The sequence below is a fragment of the Pogoniulus pusillus genome, chromosome 19 (genome assembly GCF_015220805.1).
Source record: "Pogoniulus pusillus isolate bPogPus1 chromosome 19, bPogPus1.pri, whole genome shotgun sequence".
NCBI classification, from domain to species: domain Eukaryota; kingdom Metazoa; phylum Chordata; class Aves; order Piciformes; family Lybiidae; genus Pogoniulus; species Pogoniulus pusillus.
The window spans coordinates 19509031-19529068 of record NC_087282.1 but is presented as its reverse complement, the minus strand read 5'-3'; the positions used below and the strand labels follow the sequence as shown (position 1 = coordinate 19529068).

The 20038-nt window shown below is 45.9% G+C and overlaps 1 protein-coding gene across 1 annotated transcript in view; it reads left to right on the top strand.

Annotated features, from left to right (window-relative positions):
• Nucleotides 1–17235, top strand: part of MAMLD1 (mastermind like domain containing 1) — an 87072-nt gene extending 69837 nt beyond the window's left edge. Inside the window, exons 3-5 of the mRNA XM_064159584.1 lie at nt 13011–13157; nt 14629–14710; nt 14995–17235. Coding sequence (XP_064015654.1) covers nt 13011–13157; nt 14629–14710; nt 14995–16016 — 1251 coding nt within the window. The 3' untranslated portion in view covers nt 16017–17235. The remainder of the gene's footprint in view (nt 1–13010; nt 13158–14628; nt 14711–14994) is intronic.
• The last annotated feature ends 2803 nt before the right edge of the window (nt 17236–20038 follow it).

Here is a 20038-nt window from a genome sequence, read left to right as displayed (position 1 = left end):
CTTACTGCATGTTCTGTCAGCGTTGAAACACTTGCAAATAGGCTGTCTTAGTATCAATAAAAGACTCAAAACACTCATGTCTGAAGGTTTCTAGGAGTTCATGCTGAAATTTTCCTCCCTAGCCTGCTTGTAACACAGAGACATCATGTCCTGATGTGAGGCTCCCTTAGCACAGAACAAGCCACTTGTATTTTATGGTCCTGAGATGATTTCCATCAAGAAATGAACGGGCATGTCAGGAGTGGCAAATAAAGATCCGATGAGTTCAAAAATGGTAAGCTGACAGCTGCATTTTGAGACCAAGCTGTCTTGAGCTAACCCCCTAGTCACGGCATTTTGGCTGTCTGCTGACTGCGGTGGGCACCTGTATTCTGCCCGCTGCTGACAAACAGGGAGCTTCTGGAGGGAGCCTGGATGTGGATAGCAAAAGCTACAGTAAATGCCAGTTCCAAAAATCAAAGTCTTTATCTGATAGCAAAGTTGTTACTTTGGTCTGAAAACGGGGACTGCTCCCACTGCTCGCTGTGGTCAGAGTGCTCCTGGAGGGCCGCAGGAGGACTGACTGAGTGCTCCACGGCTTCTTTCTTTTATGCTGAACTCTTAATTATGCCTGCGTTTCACCGCAGATTAGCAGGGAGTGCAGTGCGGAGTCCGAGGCCCCCAGGGCGCAGCGAGTGCCCAGATCTCCTCTGCCCTGGCCCAGGGGTGTGTTTGCAGAGGAGATCTGTGCGCGCTGTGGGGATGCTTACATACATGCACACACAGATGCACGCACTCTTACAGCATGAAGAAGCTCAGTTTGCTTTTTATTCCTCCCCTTTCCTTCTTCTTTTCTATAATCATTGCAAAAAAGGAACCAATGAGTGTGTCACTTTAAACCGTGAAACCACTTAGTCTGTAAAGACAGATTTGGCGTCTTTGTGCTGGCAGTGACAGGCCAGCACTGCGCTCCATAGTGATCCTACTGTTCTCCCTCTGCCCCGCACCCCACCGCCTCTCCCCACCCCCTCAGAGATTTGCTCCGTGTTTGCCTGCCTCTGTTTTTGTGGTTGGTAACCAGCAAAAGAATGGAATGGATTTAATGATTTGTTGGCTGCGGTGCCGGCATGATTAAGTCAATAAAGCTGCAAGCTGAAAACTGTGTAGTTACAGTATATGACTTTAACCTTGTTAATGCATGTTTATGTCCTCCTGCCCACTGTATAGCTGTACATTGCATAAAGAAGATCTGACCAATCTTTAACCCATTAAATAATTCATAAAGTGAGAGCAGACATCAGCTACTTGCGGAGCGGATCAGTAACCATGGGGTCAGCAATAACTTTGGCTCCCTGGACCATATCCAGCATGTTTAAACTCTGGTGATGTCACCAGGCAAGATTCTAACCTTAATCATTTGGATGGGAACAAAGGGAAGTTAACTGTTGACATGCAGTGTCTCTATAGAAGAGCCCTTGTGAGTGCTCTGCAACATCTCTGCTTTGCAGGGAACGTGGACTAGCTCCAGCCTCCTTGCTGCTTTTACATGCTTCCTTCTTTCCTTACAGCAAAGCGTGCCTGGCCAAATATTCAAAGGCACGTGTTTCCTAAACTCCTGTTATCTTAAGTGACAGAGGCACCAAAATCCCACAGAATTGCAGGAGAATGTTGGCTGACTTGCAAAGATGGTATTTGAAGGCACTTGGATGTTTTTCACAACGTGGATGAGTTTTGAATGAAAAGTGTCTCCTGCTGTGTAAATGACAGAGAAGGACTTGTGATGGGGGTAGAAGGGGGCAGAAGGCAGGGATGCAGGAGAGTCTGTGGAGTGAAGTTGTGCTGCTTTCACCACAGTAAAAGCTTTCACAAGTAGGACTAGCAGGAAAATCCAGGGATTCTCATCCATGACTGCCTGAGCCAGCCTTTTCCTGCTGGTCAAAACACGGGGCTGACTTCTTCTAGCACACAGCCCTTTGCACCGAGGGATTCTCCCGGAGCAGCCATGTCTGTAGTTGTTGCAGCAGCTTCTTTTGCTGGCATGTAAGGGGTGAGTCATGGGATCACGGGCGTGTGGCCGGGACATGCTGCGCTCCACTGGTCTGTGCAGCTAGGTTAGAGGCCCTAGGGGACTATTACAACTTGGTGTAGTTTAGTGCTGTTTGAGATGCAACCAGCTGGGGCTGGACCTGGAGGAGAGATGCAGAAAGGAGGACACAACAAAATCTTGTATATGGAGTGAAGCACAAAAAGTCTTCCCACCTCTTACTGGTGAGCAGCATGGAACATTCTTCTGCTGCAGATCTTTGGACTTGTAATGTAAAGGCAGGGAAGAGGTACCTTTTCAGGAAGCTGAGGACATAACCCTCATGCTGCCTCTAGAACTGATCCTCAGCCTCCTATTCAGGAGCAACTTTAACTTCTTTGCCAGGGAGGAGGGGGAAACTGAGGCAGAGGGAGAAATGAAGCAACTTGTTAAGTCGTGTGAAGAAATTGTGTATAATGGAACTGGAAACTGAACCTGGTATGTGAGCCAGAGTCCATAGGGCCAGCTTCTATCCTGTGACTCAGCCATGAAACAAGCTCACCATTCAAGATCATCTCCTTTAGAAGTGGATTGGGAGTTCACCTTTAATGATCCCATTTTCTGTGTCTCCTCCTGACAAATTGCATGGTCACAGTCACATGAGGTATCCTTCCACTCTGTGTCCAAAGAGATACTTGCTTGTGCAAGTAATCCCATTGGAGGCTTCTGTGCATCCACCTGCACAGCATATATCCTGTTGTGCTTGCGAGACCTCCATGAGGTGCACCTCTTCATGTCTAGGACTACTGGGGCTACTAAAGGCACCCTCATAAAAACTCTCACATGGTTACTTGTGAGCCAGATGGCTGTGTATAGCCAAGCATATCTCAGAATCCACATCAGCCCAGTAGTGGATTTTCCAGGTGCTAAAAGATACACAACCTGAGTCTAGACCTTCAGCCTGCTGTTGCCAGCATCTGCAGCCAGAGACCAGGAGGGAGACTGACCCCTGGAGCTAGTGCTGATTATTCTCAATCACTCAGTTATTCCCTGTTGCTTTATGGGTGTGCTAATGAAGACTCTCAAATTAATTTACCCTGCTGCTTCTTGCTTTTTCTTTCTTTCTTTTTTTCTTTTCCCAGTTTGGTTTAGTTTGTGCCATAACACAGAGCAGCAGTCTCTGCTTCAGAGAAGATGCTTCAGAATTTATGGCAAGCCAAATCTGAGCCGAATGGAAATCTCATGTTCTGTTTTCTTTGTTTTTTGGCTTGCAAACATTGTGTGATGCGCCTGAAAATGTTTCTTTACCGGTCTATTGATTTCAGTGAATGAACCCACATACACCTAGTGATGTTTTATTATCACTCACCCACATAGGGTGGTAATTTTTGTGCATTGACTGCATTTTTTTTTCCTGCTTGATGGAAAACAGAGTCGCTCTAAGCATATGCTAATGCCGAATGGGGGAGTCCCAACTTCTGACCCGTAGCTAATATCCTGCAAGTCACATGAAGCTACCAAGGATTCTTGAGCTGGAGTTTGAAATGCCTGCGTTATCAGCAAATAAACACCATTAATTGCTTCTAATATGTCATGCAGTGGTTAAATGACAAGATCCTTATTAATATGCATGTATATCAGCCTTTTCAGTGTGTCTGAGGGGGAGTATGAAGTGGTAAAATTATTTAAAATTAGTGGGGAATATTTACAGGAAGGCATAAAGAACTGTCAGTGGAGGAAAGCAGCATTTTATGTTCTTGTCCCAGATGACCTTGCTCCAAGGACAAATCAGAGCCTGATGAAATGAAGCTGCAGATGGCTAGTGATCTCAACTCTGTAATAATGAAATGACACAAGGAAAAAAATGAGACACATACAGTTTGTAAATACAATCTGAATGGAAGAGGAGAAAGGAATTTTTTAAGGGGAGATTGAGTTGACTTGGTTACAGCAGTTCAGCTTCGGGTGTTTTAATAATCATTTCCACTTTAAAAAATAATGGAATCGCTCCTTGTTCCCCCTACTCAAGGTCACCTTAATACATTTTGCATTCTTTTTTAACATGTCAATAGCTTGGTCTTGAAAATTTGATCCTGAGGGCTACCTGCCTAGTCACAGCCTACTTTATATATCCAGTATTTAGCATAATATTTGTCACTGTGTTTTGTTTTGTGAGGTGTGGTGGTGATTTTTGGCACCTGACTAGGCAGAGGATCTGATACAACTGTTTAAAGTGTTTGAATAGTTTCAGCTGTTAGGAAAGAGTGAGCTTGTGAGAGGTTTGATACTGAAAAAGTGATGTGATACTTCGTGACAGAAAGTGCTTGCTTTGTGCACCTAGATGGGAGATCGGGAGCCTGTGCTGTTGGGTTTTGCATGTGGGCAGGTTTTCATGCAAAGGCTTCTCAGAAGCAGTTAGGCAGCCAACTGCTCTCGAGAGTTAAAGAGTCTTGGGCATCTGCCTCTGCAAACTGAACCTTTGCATGGAAAGGAAAATGAAATTCATGGAAACATTCACTTAGAGAAATCGAGAGGTTTGCCAGTCTCTGTGATCCAGACCACCTCACAGCAGTTCACAGAGCTTTTCAGAAATGGGCAAGTAGAGCATCGATTTCTGCTGTTAGCTCAGGAGTTCCAGACTTCCACTTTGTTAGAGGGAAGTCTTCACTTGAGGGAAGTCTTCACTTCTTTTGATCGGATCTTTCCTACTCACCGCAACACAGAAATCCACCAGCCGGTCACTGCGTTTTCTCTGTAGCAGCTTCTGCTGGGTGTTGAGCTAACCCAGCTCCTTTTGAATCTCATTGACACCTCTGAGAGCATGCCTTGACATAACACAAGGATTACTTGAGTCAAACCACTTTATAGATACGAGATGTTGTAGTTTGTCATCACAGCCAGCACAACCTTGCAGAGACAGACAGAAGGACTACTGGCTGAAAATGGGTGAGATAAATACAGTTTTAGATTATCTCATTGGATTTATAGGCAAGCTGCCCTCCATGGGAATGAGAGCATGGTGTCAAGGGTTGGGGAATCATGATAGCTGTACAAGCCAAATATAAATATTTTGTTCTTCACGGAGGATTCAATTTTGGATCATGACTGTATGTTATACTGACAGGTACAAAATACCTGTCTCTGCATCTTTGGATGTGTATATGAAAGAAACAGGAACAGATACGGGTTTTGTTAAGCTGTAGTGGTACAAAGACTGGTGGGGAATGAGTCCAGCCCTACAGCAAAGCAGGGAAAAGGAAAGTGTGCTCAGGTCCCAGTGCCATTAGAGGTCTGGCAGAGCCTCCATGAAAGGTTTGCTTTGAGGAGGTGCAGTAAAGCTGTTCTCTGGGCTGCCTTCACCCATGGCCTGGAAGTTCACCGGGGCTGGAGGATCTATTTGCAGGCAGCTGCTGTTGCTGGAGTCTCGATCGTGCATCCTTGCAAGCATCACAGTCCCTAGGAGATGGTGTGTGTCTGTGATACACCCTCTCTCCCACCCACCTGTATTGTGCCACGGGCTTTTGGGTGCTCCCAAAGCCATTTCCCATGTTCTTTCTATCAACATGGTGCTAGTAACAGCATCACAGCTTCATTTCAACTTGCCTGCTCAGGAATGCATTTCCATGTAAGAGAACAATCACTGTGGCAGTGATTCACTCTGGATTTGTCTGCCTGTTCTGTTGCTCTGATTGCTGCAGCACTTCAGTGGCATGTTTTGATGGATAAATCCAACTCTGAAAGTATTGATAGAGTTCTTGGACAGAGGCTTTAATTAATTTGGATTACCATTTTTTTAAAGAGGGGAAGTGGACTCAGTTTCCAACTTACTAGAATTCCAGGTGCATTTTTAAAAGCACTTTGGATACTTTGATGGGATTTGGCTTTGGTTTGAACAGCATCCAGTATAAGAGCAGCTATAGGGAAATTAGTGTTTCATCTGCTTTGCTTGAAAGGAGGGTCCTGATACAACTGCTAGCCAGGTGTGGTGATCTTGTCATTTAATAAAGGAAGAGGACTAGCTCTGAAGGAAGCTGTACAGGTGAAAGAGGGAAAGAGAGAAAGAGAGAGAGAGAGAGAGAGAGAGAGAGAGAGAGAGAGAGAGAAAGAGAGAGAGAGAGAAAAGAGAGAAAGAAGGAAAGAAAGAAGGAAAGAAAGAAGGAAGGAAGGAAGGAAGGAAGGAAGGAAGGAAGGAAGGAAGGAAGGAAGGAAGGAAGGAAGGAAGGAAGGAAGGAAGGAAGGAAGGAAGGAAGGAAGGAAGGAAGGAAGGAAGGAAGGAAGGAAGGAAGGAAGGAAGGAAGGAAGGAAGGAAGGAAGGAAGGAAGGAAGGAAGGAAGGAAGGAAGGAAGGAAGGAAGGAAGGAAGGAAGGAAGGAAGGAAGGAAGGAAGGAAGGAAGGAAGGAAGGAAGGAAGGAAGGAAGGAAGGAAGGAAGGAAAGAAAGAAAGAAAGAAAGAAAGAAAGAAAGAAAGAAAGAAAGAAAGAAAGAAAGAAAGAAAGAAAGAAAGAAAGAAAGAAAGAAAGAAAGAAAAGTTAAGTTTTTTTGGGGGGGTTAAACAAAACTGTATGCCCATGGATCACTTACAGGCTTCAAAGAAAGCCTTTTACTGACTGACAGCCCCCAAGATAAGGTTAGAAACTTGAATCTGGTAGTATTTCACATGCTTCTGTGTCAAGTAAACAGGTGAAAGATGGGTAAAAAGAATTCCGCTGAGCTACAGAGTTTGTTTTACCAGTGTTCATCCATTGGGTTAAAACAAACACACAAACAAATGAAAAGCTGTGTGAAAAGTGTTTCTGAACTGAAAGGCTGTTTTATCTTGAAGAGCATCTCTGAGTAGCGAGCAGAATAAAGGAGAGGAAAAAGACAGAAAACTTCTAAAGAGCAAATGGAAAGTTTCGTTCAAAGTAAGAAGCGTACACAGCCCCACATCTCTGTGAGGAGCAAATGACCATGGCATCTCACAGGCATCACACTCTTGAGTGGACTGTCAGGATTGTTCTGGCAAGCCACGACCCTGAATTTTGTTTGCTTTGTTTGTGTGCATTGGACAAACAGATTCACCATCTTTGTATCTACTTAGATTAACAGCTATGGAGGCAATGATCCTCCTTTTTCTTCTAGACACTGAAAGTCTGGCTTTTCTGTGGAGCTAAATATGAAACTCTTAGGGTGAGGCAACTTTAATACCATTGGCGTTTTAATTGCATCACTTGTAATATTCACAGAGTCATTGTGCCTAGGAGTCTTAGTCCTGACCTTCAGAGCAAGGTGCTGCCCAGGCCTGAAAGCCCCACCAAAGAGTGCAGCACACCTACCAGGCAGGCAGGCATTAGTTTGAAACCACTGTTTGCATTTCCTCAGCAGAGCACAGAACTCCCCATACATAACAGATGTTCTTAAAATGCAGAACAAAACTCAAGCAGTGAAACTTCACCCCACCCCTAGAGAATAGCTGTGAACGCAGATCCACCCTGAGTCCTTGGCGGTGCAGCCAGGGACTTGCAGTGGGTCAGTAGCAGGGGTGCCTGTCAAGTCCTGTAGCCATGTTTTTCCTCTCTGTATTTTTTTTTCACTCTGTCATGTCTCAGTAAATACTTCAGGCTAAGTCATCTTTGGTTACAAAAAGAATAATTTAAAAAGTGGTTGGAAAGAGTAGGTTGTCCCTTCCTCGTATTTACAGCAAAGATCACCCTGAGCAACCCATCTCCTTTGGTCTTTTCCTTTTATGCTGGTGGGCTGTGGCTTATCTCAACAGTCTTTCTGTTTTAAGATCTGGAATTACTGGATTCAACTGGATGTCCCATTGGACATGGAGGGAATATTTCTGAAATCATCAGTGTCCTGATGACACCAAGCTAGGAGCAGGTGTTGATCTGTTGGAAGGTAGGAGAGCCCTGCAGAGGGACCTGGACAGGCTGGATGGGTGGGCAGAGGCCAATGGGATGAGATTTAACAAGGCCAAGTGCAGGGTTCTGCACTTTGGCCACAACAACCCCAAGCAGCGCTATAGGCTGGGGACTGAGTGGCTGGAGAGCAGCCAGGAGGAAAGGGACCTGGGGGTACTGATAGATAGTAGCTGAACATGAGCCAGCAGTGTGCCCAGGTGGCCAAGAGAGCCAATGGCATCCTGGCCTGCATCAGGAACAGTGTGGCCAGTAGGACAAGGGAGGTTATTCTGCCCCTGTGCTCAGCACTGGTCAGGCCACACCTTGAGTACTGTGTCCAGTTCTGGGCCCCCCAGTTTAGGAGGGACATTGAGATGCTTGAGCGTGTCCAGAGAAGGACGACGAGGCTGGGGAGAGGCCTTGAGCACAGCCCTACGAGGAGAGGCTGAGGGAGCTGGGATTGGTTAGCCTGGAGAAGAGGAGGCTCAGGGCAGAGCTCATTGCTGTCTACAACTACCTGAGGGGGCATTGTAGCCAGGTGGGGGGTGGCCTCTTCTCCCAGGCAACCAGCAATAGAACAAGGGGACACAGTCTCAAGTTGTGCCAGGGTAGGTATAGGCTGGATATTAGGAAGAAGTTCTTCACAGAGAGAGTGATTGGCATTGGAATGGGCTGCCCAGGGAGGTGGTGGAGGCACCGTCCCTGGGGGTCTTCAAGAAGAGACTGGATGAGGCACTTAGTGCCATGATCTAGTTGATTGGTTAGGGCTGGGTGCTAGGTTGGACTGGATGATCTTGGAGGTCTCTTCCAACCTGGTTGATTCTATGATTCTATGATTCCTTTGAAATGGAGGAAACTTTTAAAGTGCAGATACTATATGCATTTTTAATTGGACTCTTCTCTGTTTCTCCACTGCTGCTAACGCTTTCGGTTAGGAAGTGCAGTTCTTGACTCTGAAATTTGCAGAGCTGCCTGTCTCCCTCTCAGTAACCTTGCTGTGACCTGGTTATCTGTTAGAACCACAAAGAATTCAGTCTCTAATTAGTCCATCTGTTAACTATTGAAATTCATGGCTTAGTTTTATTGTCTGGGTCTGTAACATAATGCTGAATGGTCTCACCTGGCAGCTTATTTCTTATAAAGCAAATGTGCCTTTCCAAGAGCCATTTTGGTGCAGATAACTGTCTTTTCAGCATTGGACAAATGACTCTGTCTAGCAGCCTGAGGTCCCCTTCATGCCCTCACTGAAATAAATTGTACATCTCCAACAGCTCTGGGCTTAAGTCAATACAATTTAACATGTACGTTTCTTTGTTATATTCTTTGGAGTTACACCGTAAGAGCAGATGGGGAAGTTTAATACTGATAAATGAGTTGAGTGTTTTCACACAGCCCTAAAAAACAATGACTGCTCTTTAGTGAAGATTAGAGGGATTTTTACATATTTGCCCCAAAGCGATTAAAGCTCTAGCTCAGATCCCTCAGAAAGTCTTGCTTTTAAATTCTTTTTGGACTGTTTGTTAATGAGGATTCAGAGGAATTAGGGGCCATAAATTTCTTCATTCTCGCTTAAGTGAAGCCACAGGGTGATTACTGGATGTATAACTAAGTGCTGAGGACTGGAGTTTATCAACTGCTTTCACACAGCACAATTCATCTCCATGCTTATTTACTGCAGTTGTGCATCTCAGATGCGATCAGATGATGGGGCTGGGTGGGTAGAGCTCATCAGTGGATTTCTGAAAGGCTGTGGATTCATAAATAGACATAGTAGGCTGTGGTGGGACTTTCTGCACACTGGCCTATCAAGTGTGTGCCTGAATATTGTGCTGGGCCAGCCCTGCACTTGCCACATTTGGATGCAGTATCCTACAGATGCATTTGCCCAGCCTGAAGAGCCCTCCATTGTGCACTGCCTGGGAGGCACTGATTTCACTGGGGCATGCAGCAGCTTTTAGAGTTGTGATCAGTGCCTGAATACAGGCACAAACAGTCTATGTTCCTGCACACTTGGAACCTGCTTTTCTTCTCCTTGTTCTTGAAACTAGTGCACAAAATACTTAGTTGAAACCATGAAACCCCAGTGCCTTTTTGAGCAGAAACTGCCACATTGCAAAGCCCAGGGAGTGCTGCATGAGCACGGGACCTGCTGTGTGACAGTTTGCCTAGCAACAGAAACACATATGCTCTCCAATTCCAAGTCAGCGTGGCCTGCATTTGGTTAGGGATTCTGCCCAACTGATGGTTTAATAGGAGTTTTTGGAGGGGAAAATGGCAAAACCCTGATACCTATGTGAAAACTCATTTATTTTAAAAGTTGAAGAATCAGAATCCTCCTTCACCATCTGTACCCTCCAGTACAGCTTACAGCTAGCTCAGCCACACCACCCTGGGCGCAAACACCCACTGCCATCATTACCAGCTTCAACACTGGAATTCTCTTTGCTGCCTTCCTGCGTTTTAAAATGGGACAGTCCAATCTATAGGCAAGTGAAGATTCTGACTTGTTTGGCTTTGCCTTACTAAGGAAAGGAAAGTGATTGTTCTTGGGGAGTGATGAAAAGGAAAAACGCTTAAAGTTCATTAACCTTTGGTACAGATAGCAGTGTCCTTTAGACTACACCAGAGCTATTCTTAGTCATGACGTTGAAGTGGTTACTTTTTATTGTAAGGGAATACAGTAGTTCCCACTAGTGGTGAAAAGAGAGAACTTTTCCACTTTTCTTTTTCTGCTTTGTTTTTGGTCTTTTTGTCTTAACCCAAATGCAAACTGTAGAAAGAAAGATTTGGAATTAATTCATTAATTCCTTGTCTTCTCGTCTATGCTATTTTGTCCTAATTTCCCCAAAAGCAATATTTGTATCTATAGATTGTTTCTTTACTGGCTAATTAAGTGTTATACAACTTTGCTCTGAAAAACTCAGCAACTCATTCTGTGTGCTTGCAAATGAAGTTTGCTGATTGTGATTATTGCTATAGGGTGCCTGCAGAAAACCCCATATAATTAAGCTGTTGTACTGCCACAGCACAAGAGCTGCAATTAGTAAGGTGATTTACACTACTTTACCATTAATAATATGGAAAAATCAACATTATTTTCTTGATGGTGTTTCGGAGAAATTAGAATGAGGTGGACGTGATTAGGAAAAGAGACTTTAATGTTATGACTTGCTAATGCAATAGCCCTGAGCAAGACATCAGGATGATTGTCCTTGCACTAAACTCATTTGCTTCAGTAAGCACAGACCCTCTGCACGCAACAAGACAAGTTTGGAGGAAATTGAATAGATGGCAGGGATTTTGGTGGTATGAACATTTCAGTGTCTTTCATGTGCAGAGTACACAAACTGAATCCCTCCACTTTCAGATATTCCCCTAGAGGCAATCTGCATTATTCAAGGCTTAACTATGGTTGCAGAATCCTGTCTGACATGAAAGCAGAGTGCTAGCTTGACATGAACTTTCATATTTACATCAGTAGTAAATCATATTTACTTTTTTCCTCTCCTCCCTCTTTTTCTGTGGGAGAAGGGAAGTAAAACGTGTAGGAGGGAAGGGGGAGGAGGAAAGATGTCCACCAGAATTGGAAGGAAAGCACCAATAATAAAGTCTAGTCTTCTGAGACTGCCCATGAATAGGAATGATAATGAGAGCAGTGATGAGCTGCAGGTTTGTGTCTTTTAGTAAATTATCTAGCAGGCATTTACATTTCATCAATTGTGCTTTTGCACAATAGACCAAAGTGCTACAACAAAAGGAGGCACCATAAAACTGAGTAATTTCAGTGACCTTCTTGGTAATCGCTCTTATAGAGAATATCTTGGAAGGAGTTGGGTGATTCCTCACGGTGAAGCTGCTGTGGAGAGGCACCCCAGGCCCGAGGAGCCTGCCTAGTGACAAATGCCTTCCAAGGCTTTCTCCTGGCCACTCTGAAACATGGCTCGCATCCTGTTTTTTCCATCCGAGCACACTAATAATTGTCAGATGTCAAAAGGCAACAACCATTTTCTTCTTGCTTATCTCCTGATAACATTGATTCTCAAACAAAGGATGTGGGCTTCCATTCTGAAAACAAAGGAAGCATGGCCCTGCTAAGGATGCTGGATATAATATACATACTTCTCCCTGCCAATAATAACAAAACATCATAAATAGTATAGAAGCTGGATGTGAAAATGGAGAAAGGGGAATGCGCTGGTACTGCTGTGCCTGGCTGCTTCCCGTCTTGTCCTCAGCGAGGCCTTGACTTCTTCCCTCGTTGTTCTCTTCTATTTCCCCAGCTACTTGCCAGCTCCTAAGATATTTAGCCCTCTGTTGTTGTTTTTTTTTTAATTCTTTCCCCCTTTGAATTGTGTCTTCATGAAGTTCTTGTGTCCTTTTTTTTTTTCCAGCAAGTCCTCAGCTGGTGAAACTCAGCTCAGATCTTTCATTGGGAACTTAAAGCAAGGCCAGTTTGCACTGGCCAGGAATCAGGTTCAATGCATTATCGATCTGTGCCCAGCTATGACCTGGCCCTGCATTTTTTCAGGCTCTGTCTCCTCTGACAATTAGCTGTCTTTGTTTGTTTGATCGCAGAACCCACAAGAACCACTTCAATCTCAGACTCACATCTTGCTCGTCTTCCTGGGTCCCTCCACCAGGCCTTTCCTGGGTCTGATGGCAACTTCTCCCCTCTTCTGCCTTTAGTTTGCTGTTTTCTTTTACTGTAGGCTTCTCCTTTACATTCAGTTGCCAAACCCTACCCTAATGCAACTTTTCTTTCCTTATGTCTTTATTGTAACAGTTGGGGAACTGGTGGGAAACGTGACCCTTTGCTCATGTCCCTTCTGCCAGTGAGGCAGCCATGTGACTCCAGTAATGGTAGTCAATCAGGCCTTGGGCTACTCACAAATAATTTTGGATTAGACTTTTGCTTCTCTCATTTCTTCTGCTGATCATCAGAAATCAGGGCAGTCCTCTGTCCCTCACTGTCCTCACCATGACGTGTGGGCTCATGTGAATCCACAAGGTGTTCTGGCTTTGGGATGGCCAAAGACTGGGGAGAGGGCAACAGCAGACAGGATAAGGGCTTCTGTTGTTACCACCCTGATGAGATTAATTTTCTTTTTTCATGTTCCTTGGCAGGATCAAAACCCTGGAATTGTTGCCAGACTTCAGGAGCCAGGCTCCATCCCAAGCGGAGGCTCTGTGCCGGCACCAGCCACGGTGAATGGGTACACAATGAGGAACCATTTACTCAAACAGCAAATAATTAAGCGACAGCTGATGCAGGTACGAGCTTGAGTGCCTCTGTGGCTTCTGGTGCTGTCCACCACTGGGAAGGACAGGACTAACTGGAATGGGGAAGTCACCAGTCAGCAAACACTAAGGAGTGACCCTGGAATTGCTGCATTGATTCAGACGAGGGCTGTGGTGAGCCCGGGATGTGGTGCACGAGAGGCCAAGGCCAATATCTGCTCAGCAAGTCTGAGTGCAGATCTGCCCACTCATGCAAGGGAAGGATTCAGTCACCTCCAGATCACTACCTCATCCTTGGTCAGCCACAGAGCTGGAAGGGAAGATGCAGAGAAGGGAGGCTTGGAGAATGAGTCAGCCCCAGGAGAGATGTTCTCCATGGCTGCCTTTCTTTGTGGTTCCCTGGAGATTTATCAGAGCAGATGTTAAACTCCAGTGTATCCTGGATTTGGCTGGACTCTAGCAACAGAAGTACCTCTTCAAGGCTTACAACATACTATATAGAGGAGTAGGGACAGGGGAATCCTACAGATAAGTTGGATGAGGCAGCACTGAACATGTGTCTCTGACTTTCTGAGTGTGCTGCTGGATTCAGGTTAGGGAGGCTGATTTCTTTGGATGGGAAACAAGATGAGAAGTAGCTCAGTAAAACCCTCAACAAAGTACTGTCCTGATCAATGATAAAATGCCCTTTCAGAACCAACTCTGTCTCCCTGTCACCAGTTGGCTTCAAGTTTATCTGTGCTGCTGTAACTCAATGGGAGCCAGCCTCAGTTCCCACAACTCCCAGAGAGTTCTTCAGGTCCCAGGTGCTGTCCCCAGCAGGGATGCAAGTGTGCTGGTGGGTTCTGGGGTTAAAAGGCAGTGGAGACAAATCAGGTCACTTGGAGAAAGCCAGCAGTGCCTAACTCAAGGAGCACCTGCCCTGGCTTCTTGTGGTTTACTGTTGTGTTCTGGTTAGAAGTGGCAACCAGCACAAAAGGTGATGGTTCACAAGAGTAGAGCCTTCTGGCAGAGTAATGGCCAATAGAAGTCTCGTGTTTGTCAGTGTGTGCCTGCAATGCTGCCACAGATTCTGTTCACTAATAAAGTTTTGGACATCTTTTGTCCCTCTACCTGGTGTGTCAGAGAACAGGTCCAAATAATCAGCACAGGAGGCGCTGGAAAGATTGGAGGCTGCAGCCTCTGGCTGTGCTGCACTTAGAAGCTGGTGCACATGAAGGTCTCTATGTTCACTCAGCTCACCTTGGGCCATGGGTGACCTGCACCACATCTGCTGAAGGATGCACTTCCTAATGCTGGGCTTTTGTCAGGACACCTTTGCATAAGGGGCATGGGAGCAATTAAGATCTAGCCTGAAATTAACTGTTGGGGCTGAATCTCATCAGAAGGGGGGGTGTGTGTGTGTGTGTGTGTTAATGGTGGCAATGGCAACATTTCAAGTGTCCATTGCTATTCTAGCTTGTGAAGAGACTGCAGCTTGACTTTTGTGCCACTTGTTTTCCAGGAAAAACAGAGACAAAACATGCTGGGAGTAACATCTGAGCAGAGGAATTTGTTTGCAGCTCAGCAGATAAATCAGTTTCAAGGTAAGGAGGGAGATGACATGCTATAAAACAGTCTGGAGGAATCAGGGCCCAGAATCTCATTAAATACAGAGCACTTAATGATTCTCTGCCATGAAATAAAATCATTTCACATTCTAACATGTATCATGAGATTCTCCCATTTCCATATTGCTCCAGTGGTAGCTATGTTAGAGAGAAGAGGCCCATGTAGTGAGAGAGAAAGATGGAGCAGCAGCCCTTTCAGGCTCTGCCATGTTTCCAGGGTGAATGTGTGCTCACCAGCTAACATGTCTCTTTGCATGCAGCTGTGCAGCAGCCCATTCCTGCTGACTGCAGCCAGGTGATGCCAGCCCCTCCGCCCAACCACCGCATGCTGCCATCTAACCCAGCCATGCTGCAGAGCACCTTGGGCTCTGGCATGGCCCCAGCCACTGCCAGTCAGAGCAGCGGATCGATGGTGATGATTCCTCACAACACTGGCAAGCAGCAGAGCATTTTTCCACCTAATTCTGACTTTAACATCTCGCTGCGGCCGAGCCAGAACTCACTGGGCATGAACTCGGGGTGCCAGACAGTGCACAGCCACTCTACTGTGCGCCCGGGAATGCCGATGTCAGGCTTCAGTTCTGGCTCCTTAGCGAATCACTCTGCGACTCAGCAACACCTGAGGCAGCCGAGTGTGCCGAGGATCCCTAACGTCTACCCCAACTCATCTGCCCAGATGTGGACGCCAGCTGCTGTGCCAAGAATGCCAAATCAAAGCCAAATGGATACCAGCATGCAGCAGTTCTCTGGCAATGCTCTCTTCTCCAAGCAGAACGCAAGACCAAGCGCGCCAGGGCAGCAGTTCTCGCAGCAGGCTGTAGTGCCGCCTAATCAGATCGCTCCCAGCGTCCAGGTCAGACAGATGCAGAAACTGAGCATGGGGCAGGCTGGCCAGAGCTTGAGCTCAATAAGTAATCAGAACTTGAGACACAATTTAACCAGAGGACCATTGCCTGCTATGAATGTTATGAAATCGATGCCACAAGGAGTCTCCAGTTTTAACCAGCTCAATCCTGCCTCAAGCCTTGGCCCGCCCAGCTACCCTTCCACAGGCCAGCCGCCCGAGGCCTTCAGCAGGATGAGCACCGCTGCCGAGCTGCCGCAGTATGACTTTGTGTCCCAGCACAGCAGCTCCGTCATGCCCGCAAACTGCAGCGACACTGACTTCCTTGACTCCCTCATGAAGAACAGCAGCAGCAGCAACGACGAAGAGTGGTTGAACAATCTGACAATGATAGATGACATTTTGGGGCAGCACGCCCAAAGCTCCGGCCACGTTTAGCTGGGAGGGAAGTGGTCTGGTCGTACATAACACGCGTGTGGCTTTAGAGCGGAGCAGACAACCCGTGAAAGCCGCTGCCTCTTTCCATGCAGAGTGCATAGACTCAGCCAATTCTTTGCCTGCATCAAGGTTTAATATTGGCAGTTTTTCAGACGACTGTAAATACTTGAATATTTTGTAAATTATGTTTTCCTAAACCTTAAATGTGGAAGTATTTATACTTCTTTGCTGGACTGTTTGTAAATAAATCTATAGCATAACTTTTTGGTTTTATTATAGGGATTTCATTATACCTTGTTATAAATATGCAAATAATATTGTTAGTTTCAGTAATACTGTGTATTACAGCATAAAATACTTATGTTTTTGACATAACTTAACACGTGAACTAGGGGTGTCATTGCAGCCAGACTATGCAGAAATCGAATGTGGCATCTGGTCTCCTGGATCTAAAGGAAAGATTGAAAAGTTGCATTGAAGAAAATAAAATCCATCAAAGGAGCTGCTGGTTGCCTTGTGGCTCGGTCTTGCAGCCCCACTCTAGTCCGTAGGTCCCATGGGGACTCCCTAGTGCATTCAGGGATCTGCCTGCAGAGATCCATTTGCAAGATCCCAGGCACGTTCTCAACTCGATACACTCCAGTAGGTCGATTCGACGCCGACGTGTGCTGCGTTGTCCTGCAGTGAGCGTGTGCTTGTGATGCTGCAGCTGCTGACCGGCGTGTGTGTGTGTGTGCGTGCGCGCGTCTGGGCGTCGCAAGCGTGGCGCTGCCTGCACTGGGTTGCACTGGGGAGGAGGCACGGGACAGGCACTGCCGAGCCTCCCTGCCACCTGTACCCACCAGCAAATAGGTAAGCCTGGTTTGCGCACCTCTGCCATGTATATTTGTAGTGTACAGGTGATCTGTTCCTGGTTTTAAGGCTTTTCATAATTTCTGTTTTAATGTGAGACTTTTTTTCAGGGCAAGAGTCTATAAACATTAATAGTTAATTTTCGATGTTTTTCTGTCGGCTACTATTGTCCTATGTATATTTAAGAGTCTGTTTATAAAAGATTCACTGTACTGTAAACTTCTTTAAATGTTCATACTTCGTGTAATCATATTTTAATAGTCACGTCATACTTTGCAATACATTTGTAATATATCGTCAGCTTCCAGCACAGAATGGGTTTTTTTTTTTCCTTCATACCACAATAAACTGCCAGGGGAAAATTGCATATACTTTATGTGCTCATTTCTCAGCCACAGTGTTGAGTACCTGCAGATATTTGGATTAATTTGATTTGTCCAGGATGCTACGACGTCAATCTAATAACATGTACAAATGCAGGCGTGCTGCTAGTAGAAGAAATGGGCTAGACAAGGAGTTGAAACAGGCTGTTAGTAGAAGAAATGGGCTAGACAAGGAGTTGAAACAGGCTGTTAGTAGAAGAAGTGGGCTAGACAAGGAGTTGAAACAGGCTGTTAGTAGAAGAAGTGGGCTAGACAAGGAGTTGAAACAGGCTGTTAGTAGAAGAAGTGGGCTAGACAAGGAGTTGAAACAGGCTGTTAGTAGAAGAAATGGGCTAGACAAGGAGTTGAAACAGGCTTTGATTTTATTTTAAGATGGGATTTCTTAGGCTCGCTCTCCTTTCTCAGTGTAATGTAGGTGAACATGCAATTAGTCTTTGGTTGGTTGGGTTTTTTTGACATAGCCACGGTGTTTATTCAAGTGACAGGTCTTGTTCCTAAACGCTTGTATCAGTTAGCCTGTCAGAATATGAAGCTGCGCCCGGCGTGAGGCATAGAGGAGGGCTGGAGGAGATGCAGCACAGTCCCATCTTACTCATGCAGCGACACCCACAAGGGCGGTGGCAGGTACAGCGTGTCACTTCTTTGACACAGAAATTGTCTGAAGGCAGAGCTGCTGCGTGCCCTGGGGGAGGTGAGGCTGGCAGGAGGGGTAGGAAGGAACAGGAAAATGTTAGGAGTCTTAAATAAATGCACAAATAGAAGCTGTAGCTAAAATTGTCTCGTTTAAACAGAGCCAGATGCTGCCCAGCTTCCTAGAGCCAACAGAAGACATTTTGGTGCTGCATGTGGTCCTGTGCACACCGTGGGCACAGCAAGCCTGAGGAAATCTCCTGGGAGGGGTTTTGCTTCAAGTTGATCCATGCCAGAGGAGGGGTTTGGCAAGGTTCCCCCCACCCTGAAATGGGCCCTTCTAGAAGTATGTTCTTCACATTTGGATGGCAGAAAACAGTTCCTGAAGTAAGAGGGGCAGTCAGGGTTTAAAGCAGTGAAATCGAAGTGATGCTGCTAATGGGCAGAGGGGCAGAAGACCTCTCCCAAGCACAGCCACTCCCAGCTTTGTCAGAGACCTGCGTGGCTTTGTGATGGCAGGGGCAGGTCCTCGCAGTGCAAGAGGCTGTGAGGGGAATGACCCCTAATCAGATGCATCTCAAGGTACCTGTGGGAAACCAGGGTGAAGAGGAGAGAAGCCAGGTATCTCCAGCAAAGGAAGTCAGCCCCACCAAACTACTGCCCAAAACAGACTCTGAAACACGTCAGAATGAGACAGAAACGCCAAGAGGGGGGAAATTGCCTGTGAATGTGTCTGTGGTGAGGACAAAGGTGAGTTTGTTTGGCTCCAAACACTGGCACCATTTCAGCAGCTTGCCTGTCGTGAGCTGTGTCCTGCCAGGGAGCAGCTCTGGCTGTGGCCAGGCCTCCACTGCTTTATGGAGCAGCAGGTTTGACCACAGTTCTGGGAGCCAGCAGTGCCTGACCCCCTCTGGGTCAGCAGCATGGCAGTCACAGATGGCAGAGGAGGCTACTGCCCACATGCTCTTCTTTAGAACATTAATAAAAATAATGCAAATGCCCTCTTTTCCTTCTTGATTTTGTGTCGATGCACTTTCAGCTTCTCAGTTCTGTGGGATTTGGGTTACAAGTGCTGAGGAGGACTTCTCCAAAAGCCAACTGTTTCCTAGAGAATGTATGGAACACAGTTCATCTTTTACCTGTGTTGTGTACCTCCTTGTTTCTGCTTTGGGTTTTTGTCTAGCTTTTGATCAGGTAAAGCTTTTCACCCCTCCATATCCCAGTTCTTCGCATCTCAAGAGGGAATAGTTTCTTTGATCCAAGGAGCCAGGACTATATCAAGGTTGGAAGAACAGGATTAAGTATTTATTGTCTGGCTGTCTCTATATTTGTAAGTGCTGGTTCTGAAACGTGTCTTTGGGTGGTTGGCACATAACTGCAATGACCAGTGTGCTGCTCGGACTGCTGCTGCTCCCTGCAGTTAGCAGGCAGCTTGGGCTGGAGCACAAAGCACAGGTATGTACAGGGTGAAGGTATGGTGACCACAGTAGAACATTTCAGCAACTGGAGCACTAGCACGGCACTCCTGGTTGGTGTGAGGCTCTAACAGGTAATGCCTTTACCACAATAAATTGTCTGGTTTGGGATAAAAAAAAAATCTTCATCTGTATTTTGCCTTCCTCATTACTTTTTCTCCCTGATTAACAAGTGAAAATTCCCAGAGTCTGATCCTGCCTTCACCTTCATGGTCTACAGAAGTAACTATTCACTAAGGTGAATAGTTATTGCTAGTGAAGGAGTAAAACTAAGTACAGCTGCATGGTTCTTCCATTGTGTTTACTGGAGCAGCAGATCACACCACACGGTCTGTGTAGACCTATGCTTCGAGCCAAATCTGCTGCCTCGCTTGCAGGGTAAACACAGAATAGGTGTCCTGAAGGCACAGGATTTACACAAGCATACATAGGAGCAGCATCTGGTGCTGTGAAAGTGCAAAATTAATTTGGATTTCTAAAATAGTGACAAGGGATGAAGTGTCTGAGAGCACTCACTGTTGAAAGCTATCATTTATTTCCCAAACAAGTTACGTCACCAGACTGCCCTCATAATTATGGCCGTGAAAACAGAGGCAAGACAGTAAGGTTTTCCCCTCTTGGATTCTAAAATAACATCAAATGCCTGTAAAGGCCAGAATGCCCAAAGACCTGAGCTCACTCA